At 58.5% G+C, this 13,591-nt stretch overlaps 2 protein-coding genes across 2 annotated transcripts; both read left to right on the top strand.

The window, feature by feature from the left end:
- Positions 1-3,090: 3,090 nt before the first annotated feature.
- Positions 3,091-7,313, top strand: D7B24_000046 (uncharacterized protein; the record flags this gene model as incomplete). The annotated part of the gene is made up of 3 exons (XM_028634311.1): positions 3,091-3,589; positions 3,673-3,830; positions 3,918-7,313. The coding sequence occupies 3 exons, from the start codon at positions 3,091-3,093 to the stop codon at positions 7,311-7,313; spliced, it is 4,053 nt and encodes a 1,350-aa protein (XP_028499351.1).
- A 1,377-nt stretch (positions 7,314-8,690) lies between these two features.
- D7B24_000045 (uncharacterized protein) lies at positions 8,691-12,516 on the top strand (the record flags this gene model as incomplete). Its single annotated transcript, XM_028634310.1, has 3 exons — positions 8,691-8,721; positions 8,780-9,801; positions 9,865-12,516. 3 exons carry the CDS (start codon positions 8,691-8,693, stop codon positions 12,514-12,516), a joined length of 3,705 nt encoding a protein of 1,234 aa, XP_028499350.1.
- Positions 12,517-13,591: the final 1,075 nt, after the last annotated feature.

The raw sequence follows: 13,591 nt of genomic DNA, 5'->3' as shown, positions 1-13,591 counted from the left end.
GCGACATTGGAGGTTGCCAATGTGTGTCCAAGACGGAAAATGATGAGTTGAGTGAGGGCCTCGTCTGACGCTCTGCCAGTCCGTTCGGGCTGGTTCATATGGTGGCCCAGCGGGCACATGAACTCGCTTCATCGAAAGTCGATGTCTATAGCGTAATGGACAGTGCCTTTCGGCATGCTGAGGCATCCCTGTGACAGAGATCCGACAGGTCGACTCCAGGTGATGCTAATGCGCTGGCAATAGAGTTGCCAGTCAAGCTATTCAACAACCAGCCTCATTCATTTCGAGGCCTTGAAACCGACACGACGACAATTACCCATTTTACCCAGCCCCCCTCTGGGCTTGCAGAAGCGGACTGCATGCATGTCAGGTCCGAGCGAATCTAGCGAACCCCCCCCGGCCGATCACCGAAGAGGAAGCTCGGCCAGAGTTGAAGCGTGCCAGAGTGGTGACTTATTGTAGCCAGCCAGAGGTGGGAGATGGGACGAAATCCGCCGATGGCAATCGACAAGAGCAACGAAAGGGAGATCGCCAGCGCCACTGATCAGCCATCCGATCAACCCGTCACCGTATTTCGGGGTTTTGTCACGGCCAAAACACAGAGCCGGATGCCAAGCATCGTTTGACCATCCCTCAGACTGGACTCTGTTCCCCAGGCACCTCACTACCTTGGCCTGACGCCAGACTCACGTACAACTACAGTGGGCCATCAGGTTGGCTGCCCCAGAGGACATCCCCATACCAAGTTTCTTGCCAAGGAAACCTTGACCACCTTGCCAAAGTACACCCCCGGCAGCGCAGCAGAAGCGCAGCAAACGAGTTCTGAATCAGTCTAGACCGGGGTTGGTAGGCTATCGGCCGCCCGTAACCCGCATCGTCCGGTGGTTCCGCACGTCGCTCTCTTCATCGGGCCCATCCACCATCCCCATCCAGTTGCCATCTCCACGGCCTGTCCGTCCGAGAAGTAGACGCGTGGGCGGCACGGTCGAGGCCACAGCAACAGTGGAAGAAACGGAGGCATAAAGACTGTGCAGGACGCCATACGCCATCCAGCCACCGCTCTCTCACTTCGAAAATGATGGCATGAGAGAAAAAAAAACACTACAGAAGCCAGGCACCTCGGACCGGACCCTCCTTGGGCCTTTTTCGTTTTTACTTGACCTTCCACCCTATACTGCACACGAAGCGACGCATGCGATTCGCGCCCCCTCCCTTCCATCGCCCATCGACAAAAGTAGCCTGGTTAGTCTTAACCTACTCTTGTCACCTGTTGCACTTCGGCCAGCAATACCAAGACCCCAAGACCAAGACCAAGACCACTGGCACGACAAGCCTTAGCACAGCCCATTACGTCGTTCATTCTGGCCTGTGCTTCTCTGCCCATTAGCTTTTTACCTCCGGTACCTTTCCAAGCTTTGGAGCTCGAGCTCTTGAGACACGGAGTACTTACACTCAGCACTCCTCCATCCGCGCGTTTCCTGTCGTGGGTTGATACAGGAGAACGCTTCATCGACATTTCCCATTTCATGCCTGTTGTGTCTCTCGGCCCTTAAGCGCTCACATTTCATTATTCTCTCGCAGCTTTTTTTTTCTCCCTCCCTGCCACACACGCTCTTCATGACAAGATTCTGCATTCCAGGTCATTGTTTCTTGTCCTAGGAACCCTGTGTGGTCGGTCAGACCTGGATCAACACACTGGGTGTAAGCGCCTCCCTATTTCCACACATTCGTCGGGACCCAAACGCAAATCCCCTTCCTGGACAGCCTCGCAGCCGCAGCCGAAGCCGCATTCCGAACGGTCTTGCCCCCCTATTCACGACAGACGGGGGCCTCGCGCTCTTCTAAGTTTGCGTCTGCGACTACGATTTGTCGAGCCAAAACCCACCCGGGCAGCGCGCGCCGTGGCCAGCTCGTGGCACGATGGGCCGCAATCGAGGTATGTTCTGTTTCTAGTCACTGTTTGTGCTGCCTTGGCTTCACCGAGGCGTCTTGTTTCTGCTTGTGCAAACAGCATTCCTCTCCACGCTCCCGGTCTCTTCTTCCCACTCTATCCATCTCTTTTCCAGTCGCTCTCTCCAACTGGGTTGGGCGCCGACGAGCATCGTTCGACTAGTTCCAGCAGCCTGGGCGTCGCAGATCACGATTGTCGGGTCGCGTGCAGCACAGCAGGCCCTAGTGTCGATGAGCTGGTAGTGTCGTCACTGTCTTTCGGGCATGCACCTACCTACCTGCCTACCCTTCGTTACCTCACTTGTCCTGTCTCACCTTACTTGGTACACGGGACAGACTCCCGCCCGCCAAGGTAACCTGCCCATGCCTGGCATCTACGAGGGAGGCGGCAGGCGCTCGACCCTGGAATACGGGAGGATCGCTGCCGGCCCCATCTCCAGGTGCCTTGCGTCCCTACTGCAGCTTGGCTGATGTGGTTCGAGGAACTGCGTGCGATGCGATGCGCTGGGAGATCGCCCCCGACCCCCTCCCCCTATCGATCCCTATCCAACCCCACCAGACCCCCTTGGCCGCGGCGGCTTTCAGTGGGCTGGCTGCGCTGAAAGGAGTGCCGGATGGATGTGCCTGTCGTCTCCTGCCCCCCTCCAACCCCCTGCCGCTGTCGGACACTGCGTAGGTGTTTACGCAAGCGCGACGGTGACACCTGCAACACGCAGCAGTCGCCTTCCCCCTTCCATCTCCCCTTCCATGTCGCTCTCCCTCCAAGCCCCGCTCCACACCCAGCTTGCCCCTCCCCACACGCTCTCGGCCAATTGCTGGGCACGGATCCAATGTCCTGCATCACTCGACCAAATTGCACGGTTTATGCTCGGCTTGCTTGGCCTGTCCGACGGCTTGGACTGCTACCGCCTAGGCCTAGGTGCTTCTAGGTAGACTACCTAGGTACCTGGGTAGGTAGGCAGTTTGCTCGATCTGCTTGCTTTACGTAGTACCTACCTGCCCTGCCCTCGCCTTGCCTTGCCTTGTCTTGCCGGCACTCGTCATCTTTCCGCTTGGGAGTCCCTCGCTCTGGAGACACAGACAAGCAAAGACAAGTGGACTGACTCCTCACGCGCACTCGCTTTTGTAGTCCTCTCGTTCATGTCCCAGTTTTCTGGACGGGACACAAAATCACCCTCGCCCAACTCGTCGCCCCCGCGCAACGACTCTCCCTTCTCCAACCCAGACGCCAACAACGGCAACACAAACTTCAACCCTAAAGGTGCCTTCGCCGGCAAACCAGGCGCACCGCCTCCCGTCACCATACCAGGCTCCGAGTCCGCACCCTACCCCCAGCCGAACCCTGCCTACGCCCAAAACTACAACCACCACCGCCCCGCAACGCCCACATCGCCTGCCCGCTCCGATTATGCATCATCGCCTGCCAACGCCTCACCCTTAAATACCGGAACCCCAGCACGCGGCCACAAGCGCAACAGTTCTCGCCCGCTGTCCATGGTCCAGACCTACCAACCGCCCTTCATGGATGTCAACGAAGACACCATCCCGGAGCTGCAGCCCATCTTCACCTTCCTCAACAGCCACGCCAACAAGCTGTACCAGGAGGGCTACTTCCTGAAGCTCGATGACCAGAACACTCGTTCGTGCTCCCGTTCCAAGCGCCTGCCGCTGCCGCCTCTTCGTGCATTGTATCTGACCTGACCTTCTTTCTCCGCTCTGTAGATGGCCGGCCAAACCCCGACCGAACGTGGACAGAATGCTTCGCCCAGCTTGTCGGCACCGTCCTGTCACTGTGGGACGCTGCTGAGCTAGACGCCGCAGGCCAGGACGGCGAGGTCCTGCCCAAGTTCATCAACCTCACCGACGCTTCTATCAAGATGGTACGTCATCGGGACACACGGCCAACGCCCTCCAGCCGCACACTCCCGATCGGGACCTGGAACTCCCAAGGCTGACTAGGCGCACAGATCGAGTCTCTCCCCACAAGGACGAGCGACGAGCAACCTCTGCAGAACATCCTCAGCATTTCCACCGCCGGCAGGAACCGATACCTTCTCCACTTCAACTCACACCACTCGCTGATTCAATGGACGGCCGGCATCCGCCTCGCCATGTTCGAGCACTCGACGCTGCAGGAGGCTTACACGGGTGCCCTCATCGCTGGCAAAGGCAAGACGCTCAACAACATCAACATTGTCATGGAGCGATCCAAATTCAAGACGGAGGAATGGGTGCGAGTTCGTTTTGGCGCAGGCGTGCCGTGGAGGCGTTGCTGGTGCGTCATCTCGCCGCCAGACGAGAAGGAGTACCAAAAGGCACAGAAGGAGATGAAGAAAAAGTCGCCCTACGAGCGTTCCGGACCGCCCATTCTCAAGGGAGACATCAAGTTCTATGACACCAAGGTCGAGGGTAAAAAGCAGAAGAAGGCGAAGCCGATTGCCTCCATCTCCGATTCGTACTCTGCCTACGCCATCTATCCCCAGGCCAAGTCGCTCATTGATGCCTCGACACTTCTCAAGATTGAAGGCAACATTACAATTCACTCGGACCCGCCTTCGTCGACCGAAGGCTTCGTCTTCATCATGCCTGAGGTGCATCCCATGGTCAGTGGCTTCGAGATGCTGCTTCGCTTCCTGTTCCCCACGTGGGACACGTTCGCCCTCTATGGTCGTCCAGGCAGGCTGGTTGCTAGCGTGCTAGACCCCAGATCGCTCATGTTCGCCATGCCAAAGCACCGTCGATACGGCTATCTCGAGATCCTTGACGTCACTGGCCTTATTCTCAAGGACGGCAGCTCTGGATGGTCCGAGAGCCAGTGGCGCAAGCAGCTCAAGGAACTCACCGGAACACGCATGAACACGATTGAAGACACCCCGTCCCCTCGCGGCCACAGCCGTGCTGGCAGCCGAAGAAGCAACCGCCTGAGTGGGGGCGTGCCTCAGCCGAGAGCCCGCGTTGGCTTCGCGGATGACTCCGCCATCACGAACCGTGTCTCTCGGTCTCTTTCTCTGACGGGGGCTCCTCGTACAGATTCCGCGCCACCCCAGGTGAACGGGCCTCACACGCCAGATCCTTTCCGCCGGGAGCCTCAGGGCGGTCCGTATCAGGCACCGCCACCTGCTTCCCGTGGCATCATGCAGGGCCGAACCGGCACCCAGGATGGCCAGAGCTCGGATGACGAGCAGTTTGCACGAAATACACCACCCGGAACTCTGGACGGGGTGAGAAACCTTCAGACCCCGGAGCCCGTCTCACGACCTCCTGCTTTCAACCACGGACCTCAATCCAGGCCTCTCAGCAAACCGTACCACTCACCGGAGCTTAGAAGGGCCAACAGCCGTCTCTCGAACACGACGCTATCACAGCTGGCCAAGGCCGGCGGCGTTTCAATCCCAACGGGCGGTCCTCCTGGCTCGTACCCTGACCCCAGAAGCGGTGAGGATCACGCTGCTGCGGCGCAACCATCGGTACATCCTGACGCCAACATCATGGGAGCCTATGCTAACGACGGCGGGTCTCGCGAAGCTATGACATCGCCCAACAACTTTCAGCCCTCCCAGGGAGGTCTACCTCCTCCAATCCCGCCCCTGAACCAGAAGAGATCCCGGTCTCCGATGGCGCAACAGGCTTTCGGTGGTCCTCCTCCGAGCCCCGGTCCTCGCAGCCCTCTGCCTCCCAACCCTCCGTATGGTGGCCGAGGTGGCCCGGATCAGCAGAACCGCATGCCCCCGCCCATTCGTCCTCCCCAGGCTCCCTACAACAACTTCTCGCGACCCGACGGAGCGCGAAGCCCCACGGTTGGCGGGCCAGGTCACATGCAGAATCTCGACACGAGGGGTCTCGGCTATGGCCAGACCCCGCCTCTTACCCCCAACTCACCCCGTGTCCCTCCCCAGTATCAAGATCAGCGTCCCCGCACCCCCAACGACCAAGGGGGTCGGAGTCCTATGCCCAATGTGGAGAGGTCCCCTCCGATCCACCGCAAACCGATTGCCAACCGATCCGACAGTCTGCGGCAGCAGGAGCACCCCAGTATGGTTCCGGGTGGCGCCTCTGGACCTATGATGCACATGGGCGGTCCTGGCCCGGCACAGCCTACGGAGTCTGGCCGAACGCGAACCCCCCAGCCCGACCAGCAGCTTCAGCGGCAGTACAGTGAGCGCAGCGCAGCCAGCAGTCACTACGACGACGCCTCCGTTACGAGCCCCGAATACGCCAGCGCGCGCAAGTCTAGCGAAACGCAGGCTTCTGTCGAGCGTCCTCGCGCTGGTGTCCTCCGAACGACAGGCGGAGAGCCTCCGATGCCTGATATGCCGCACCCCCAAGCATTCGATATCCCTGACATCAACTTTGGGCCGACGATCAACTACGGCGCCAGCCCTCGCAAGAAGACCCCAACACCCATCAACCCTGGAATGCAACGCCCATACTCGCCAGCTCTGCGATCTCCCGCCGTGGCGTCTCACGAGCATGGCGATGCGCCCCCTGCTCGCCAGGTTCCATGGCAGCCGAGCGTGGGGGGCAGTGCTGGTAACGGATCGGGCCTCAGCGCAGAGCAGTATGTGCAGCAGCGGGCTGCCCAGGCCGGGCATGCTCGGACGCCGTCCAACCCGGCACTGAACAACATGCGCGCCAAGACGCCGTCTCCTTCGATGGGTCGTCGGTCGTCGCAGGAACTGCTCAACCAACACCACAGGAACAATAGCTCGGGAGACCTCATGGCGCGACCCAACTCTCGAGGCGCGAACCACGCTCTTGATGTGGGCAGTTCAGGTGAAATGGCGTCCCAGCTGTCTGCTCGAGACCAGGAGCAGGTGGCCCGCATGACAGGGGCACCTTTGCTTGGCATGGGTGCTGGTAACAGACCGCAACAACAGCAGCAACAGGCTATCGGAGGCGGCTTGGTTGGTGCCATTGACGCCCGTGAACGTGAGAAGCAGCAGATGAAACAGGGCATGAACAATCATGCCGTCCAGCATGCGATGCAGCAGCAGCAGCGACAACAATACCAGCAGCAGCAGCAGCAGCAGCAGCAATATCAACCGCAGATGCAGCAGCCGATGTATGGTCAACAGGGCATGTACCCACCCCAGAACATGGGACGCGGTGGCAATTATGGCCCACCCCGTCAACAGCAGGGTCCCGGACCCTACGGCGGGCCTATGCCGCAGCAACAGGGTGGGGCCTACCGACCTGGTCCCGGGCCGGGGCCGATGCCTATGCGCCAGGGTCCGCCTCCTCCCGGCGACTTCATGCCGCCGCAGGGGCCGTACGCTGCTGGGGGACGTCCTCAGTCGCCCGGTGGCCAGTATGGACGCGGTCAGCAGGGAATGCGACCCCCAAACCAAGGCCATGCCTTCTGAGTGTGTAAAGAGGCATCTGGAATGGATGAAAGAGAAGGTGATGAGAGCGATATTTCCTTGTATTCGAATGGCAGATAGGCGTTGGGGGCATGGCCGGCTTGGGGTTCGGCCTGGAAAGGCATAAAACACATGAGGCACCATGCGCGGGCTGGCACAGGACACACGCTTTGCGTATAGTAGCCGGAATGTTTTAAATAGCTTGACGAGTTGAATGACATGACATTTCGGTACTTGTTCTCGATGACCTTCATGAACCTCGTGACGAAGCCAGCGGGCGGGTGAGCAATATGCGAAATGATGGAAAGACAACTGGCGGAGCACGATGGTCCCGGGAAGGCACACATCTGAATCAGCCCTATCATCGTCACAGCCCTGATTACAGGTGAACATGTCGACGAAGGGTCGCGATCGGGGCTGCAGGTACTGTGAGGTGGTGTCGTGGGTAGGCAGGTACATGTCCGTCTGAGACGTGGTGGACATTTGCAAGTACCTGGTTCAAGATGATAGGTATCTACAGGTAGGTAATTTCACAGAGGTGCATAGCTTGGGAGGCTTTTCAGGGGATGATCATTGGGGTTGTCACTCGAAATACAGTGCCAAATTCATCGGGCACTTGGCCTCGGCCGGGGGGGCTTCAGGTACTCTTCTCCAGGCCGGATACCTAGGTCATCAGGTAACGTACCAAAGGGGTCATCCCCCTGTCCGCGTGCCCCCTGCCCCTCCTCGCTCAGGCGTCCACCCCCCCTGGACGTCAAGTGCCACGCTCCCTCCCACCGAGGCGTGTGGCCCAGTCCCTTCGCGTGCGATCTCGAATTCAGAGACATCACTCGCCCTCGACATTTTTCTTTCCCAACGTCACGCACCCCTCTCCTCCATCACCGCCTGATACCCACCGCCTGAACACAGTTTCGGACTCTGCACTCTGCGCTGGCTTCGTCCCTGCCTTTGGCCGTTCTGTACGAATAACCTATAGCCATCTGCTACACTCGCCTGCCTGGCCTGACATGACGTTCCCGCGAGCTTGAGAGCCCCCCGTTGCTCGGTGACGAACAATACCCTTGTCGAACATTCTGCCTACCCAGCCTGCACATTTGCGCCGCCGACAACCTTGACGACCCCGCCAGAAAGTCAGACGACGCGATACGCTCACGACCGCAACGATTGCATACGCTTAACAAATATATACTCGAGTCCCACCTGTAGACGGACGTACCGTTCGCCTGCTTGCCATCCCACCCGTGACGAACTCCCTCCGCGCCAGGCTGCTCCTCGACGGCCCGAGCTTCTGAAGGCAGACAAGCAAGCCTGAGGCGCTCGTGGCCGCCTGCTGTTACAAAGGCCTGCCTTGACAGTCTCACATATACTGCCGTCGCCCCAATGGAGAATGATGGCGGCGAGCTCACCCAACGTACTAATGCCCCCTCTCGTCTGCTCCCCGCTCGTGGCCTTACAAATCAGTTGAATAGCTAACATATCGCCCCTCACGGCTGCAGCGACTCAGAATGTCCTGGATCCTCGGCGTGTCGGCAAGCAAAATTCGGGCTTCTCCGACGATGACATTTCCGACATCATCTGCCTCCTCTACCCATACTCCCCTTTTGCCCGCCAAGAGGTCCTTCGGATAGCCCAGCACGACGCCACCCACATCCTCGGTCGCGAGCAAGCCGCCGCCATCGAGCCCGACTATGACCAGGAGCACCAGGCCGACAACTTCCAGCTTGCGCCACCGAACACGGGTGACTATGCCCTCATCCTGAGGCTGTCGACGCTGGTCAAGGATCCGTTGCAGGGGTTTCAGTTTGGCCGGAACGCGTCACGGTGCGATGTGTGCTTCTGCAATGACCCTATGAAGAGACTATCCAATGTCCACTTTCGGATCTACGTGAACAAGTATGGCGTCGTCATGCTGGAGGATCAGTCCACCAACGGGACCTTTGTGGATTCCAATCTCCTGAAGGGCAAGAATCCGAACGACAAGATGGATGTGCGGCGGACATTGAGTCACGGCTCCAAGATCAAGATCCTGATGCATTCCGAGCAGCAGGATCTGGAGTTCCTTGTTCGGATACCCAAGCGCGAGGGGGAGTACGACAGAGCTTGGATCCGAAATCTGGAGGACTACTTCGAGCGCATCGACGATCTGCAGAAAGAGGCTGCCGAAACAGTGGTACCTACCCCAGGAGGCGGGCATCCCGATCTCTTCTCTTCACCTAAAAATCGACCGCCGCCGGCGCAGCCGCCCAAGAGGATACCACTTCCGTCCGGCACGACCCAGGAGAACGTAGACCGGTTCCCTCGAGAGTGGCGTGGCTCTAACAAGTACAACAAGGTCGGCCAGATCGGCAAGGGCGCCTTCGCCATCGTCCACAAAGTCACGTCCAAGTTCGACGGCAAACCTTACGCAGCGAAAGAGCTGGAGAAGCGGCGGTTCATGAAGAATGGAGTTCTGGACCAGAAGGTCGAGAACGAGATGAGGATCATGCAAAAAGTCCATCATGCAAGTCTTGTTCCCCGACCTATGACCCGTGTCTACGACTAACATCTCGGCCAGAATAACGTGGTCCGCTACATCGAGCATTTTGATTGGGAGAATCGCTTGCTTATCATTATCATGGAGTTTGTCCCCGGAGGCGACCTCGGCAGGCTCGTCGCCGAAAGGGGCATCCTTCCCGAAGTGTTGGTCCAGCGTATGGCCACTCAGCTGTTGAGTGCCATGGACTACCTACACGAGAACAACATCACGCATCGAGATGTGAAGCCCGACAATATCTTGGTCCAGTCGATCGACCCCTTTGAAGTCAAGCTGACCGACTTTGGCCTTTCCAAGATGGTCGACAACGAGCAGACCTTCCTGCGCACCTTCTGTGGCACACTCCTCTATTGTGCGCCGGAGGTATACTCCGAGTATCTTGAATACGATGACCATGGATTTCGACAGCCCCGGGGTAAGTCGCGGCGAGCCCCTCCTGGTCAACGTTACGACCATGCGATCGACATCTGGTCTCTCGGCGGTGTTCTCTTCTACGCCCTCACGGGCAAGCCACCATATCCCGTGCGGAATGGTATCAGTTACTCGGAGTTGCTCCATCAAATCATGACCACAAAGCTCAACACTGAGCCATTGGTCGAGGCAGGGGTATCAGATGACGCGATAGGTTTTCTCGGCTCTATGCTGCAACGCCGCCCAGAACACCGAGCGACAGTGCACGATCTACAAGGCGACCCCTGGCTCGGCGGGCAGAAACGTCCAGAGGATGCTGAGTCTTTGGACGAGGTTACGGACGACGAGGAGAGCGAACTGCAGGTTGGAGCTTCGCAGCTGAGCATTCAGGAGGGGCAGAGCAGACGTCTTCCGCACGAGCCTCATTTCGAAGAAGTAATCGACGATGTTCTAGATGATTTTCTAGCTGAGGATTCGGAAAAAGAGAACGAGGATGAGAACGGCACATTTGGCCGTCCGGGCGCCGGCCCAAAGCTGTTTGGTGAGGTGAACATCTCAGCCGTTGGAAGCTCGGGGGTCATACCGGAGGGCCGCCTGAACATATCACTCCCCGGCTCCTCTCACAATGCGCCCGAAGACAGCATGGAGACGGAGATTTTGGATAGCCTAGGGTCTCATGAAGCTTCGACCATCGGCGGGCATTCAAACAACGGCGCCCGCCTTTCTCTGTCGAGGGCAAACGGCCAGTCTAACGACCAGCTAGCCAGTCTGGTGGAAAACGTTCGGTCACAAAGCCTAGGGGCGTCCGAATCAGTCATTCTCGACACGACCATGAAGACTGTCAACGATTCAGGTGTCAACGGCAGCTATTGGACCGCGAGCAAGCGCAAACCCGCATACGATACGAGTGACGAGTTTGAGGAGTCAAGGCCGGGGAAACCGGTCGTTAAGCGACTTCGGTCAGAGGGCAATATCGAGGCCCTTGCCGATCAGGCCATGGAGGAGTTTACGCTTCTGGCTTCTGTACCGCTCGTCGAGAGGCTGAAGTCTGGCCGACAGATTGATGGTCCCCAGGACAAAACGTTCTTCTGGGAGGGACAGAACATGGGAACTTGGCATCTCGACTATCCAGAAATGACCGAGTTACAGCGACAAGTATTCACGCAAGCGGCCGAGAGTCGCAAGGAGGTGTTTGCGCCAGGCAAATCAGGTCTCTGGGATCTGGCCATGAAATACTTCCCTCCTCATCAGGATGGTCCCGGGGACACGGAGCAGCCAGTACTTCTGAGCCCTGACGACAGGCCGCGTACCCTGCAACGCGATGTGAGGACCATGGCGGAACTCAGAGAAGCGAGCGCTCCGCCACCGACAGCGCCGCCACCGGAAGAGGATGATCTGCCAGACACGCTACCTCCCGAGACCCAACGGATTGTGCCCATCATCGATGACGAGGTGCCCCAGCGTGCGTTGGCGGTGCTAGAATCCTCGCCTGGCTCTGTGGTGTCTGGCATCTCTGTTCCCGTACGAAACACATTTGTGTCCTGGGGCAGGGGGCCTGAGAATACAGCCGTGTATACGCCCAAGACCGAACTTCGGGTTCCGAAATATGCCGTCAAGATACTACTGTGGACAGAAGAGCTTGAGCCAACCAAACGGCAGGCCAGCAAGACTGCACATCCCTGGGACAGACAAGACGTGGACCCTACCAAGTATGGATTTTACCTTTCAACGAAAGCGACCATCGGCATCCACGTCAACGGCTGTCACCTCCCGTCACCGCGACCAGGATCATCTTCGCTGCACTGGATTCAACTACACGACGGTGACGAGATTGTTGTCTGGGGCACGATGGACAATCCTGAGAAGACAAAGCTGATCTTCCGCTGCTTCTGGAGCGCTTCGTCACAGCCGCGCACGACCCCCGGCCCACCGCGCATCATCTCATCCTCTACGGCGCGCCGCCTTGAAGAGGCGTCGAGCAAGGCAGAGCGGCGCGCGAGGACGGACGCAGAGCGCCAGCGTCGCCTGGGCGACGCGGACCGCGACTTTGCCGAGCGCAAGGCGAGAATCGACCGTGAGAGGGAGAGGACCATGATTTTCGAGAGGAGGGTGCTTGAGGCAAGGGACATGCTCGTCGCCGTCAAGGCGGGGGCGTCGAGGAGAGATTCGCCCGCCAGCGCGCCGGCAACGACAATCGCAAGGGGCTTGACGCCGTTGGGGGCGCCTTCGCCCAGGCTGGGTAGGGCGACTCCGGAGGTCTAATCGGAATTTGGCCTCAGCTATCCATCATCGCCTTGTTGCCAGGGTGGATTCATGAAAAGGGGGGGGATTACAGGGCTCTTGAATATGGCGTTGCCTTGGGATCTGGGTTGCTTTCAGCAAATGGGCTCACACTCCAGATGATTGGGATTATACATACCCGTAGCGTATATACAGACAGCGCGAACAAGATTATAGATATCATTACCTGACTGGTGGCACAGGCGGGAGTGGAGAAAGCTTTTCGCATCGATGGACCTCTTTCTTTCTACGAAACTGAAAACTGACCAATCCTTATCTTAGTACAAACTGTGCCGCAGGACGTCGACTTGACTTTTCGGCCCTGGAGACAGTCACTCCCGGTGTGCCGTTCTCGCGGGCAGGCTGCGGTCTGAGGCCGTGATCCAGGGTCAGCGTGACCACGTAATCCGTAAGGCAGTGGGGGCAATAGAGCTGTCCCTGCCGAAAGTCCTGGACCCTTTCTGCTTCATGATATTTTTTCCATCCAGGATAAGTAACCCCCGCATGAAGCGTTCGTCTTCCTGTGGATGCAAATCCAGTGTTCTCTCTCTTCGACGGCCTGCCGTAGAGTGTCCAGGTCGCTGCTCCTCATCTCGTGGTATACGACGAGCACGAGCTCGACTCTGACGATATATATGGTGGTATAAATGCTCCAGCAAGGTTCTCTGCTGTCACTATTGGCGAACTCCACTTCGTGCATGATCATGGGGATTCCCTTCGGGGCGCCGTAGAGGTGGCGGTTCATCATGGCGAGGCCGTGGTGGTACGGGAGGTTGTATCTGCCCGAGCCGACGCGGAGCCGCCCCTCAAGGCAGGGATAGCGCTCTCTGCGGCTCTACAACCGCACGAGAAATGAGAAATCCTGGATCTTGCTGCAGACGGTGCAATGAAGGCACTGGTCGCCCATGTCGCGCTGGAAGCGGAGCTGTAGGTCCTCTCGCTGGGTGCCGCGTGGGAGACGGAGGGGAGGCAGGGCTCTGTAGAGGCCTCTGCAACAGAGTGCTAGGGCTGTAATTTAGCTGTCATCGAGGAACGTCGTGATGTGTAGTATCATCTC

The sequence above is a fragment of the Verticillium nonalfalfae genome (genome assembly GCF_003724135.2).
Source record: "Verticillium nonalfalfae strain VnAa140/NRRL 66861 chromosome Unknown scaffold_1, whole genome shotgun sequence".
NCBI classification, from domain to species: Eukaryota; Fungi; Ascomycota; class Sordariomycetes; order Glomerellales; family Plectosphaerellaceae; genus Verticillium; species Verticillium nonalfalfae.
The sequence above is the reverse complement of the archived record's forward strand: the minus strand, read 5'-3'. Positions and strand labels throughout refer to the sequence as shown.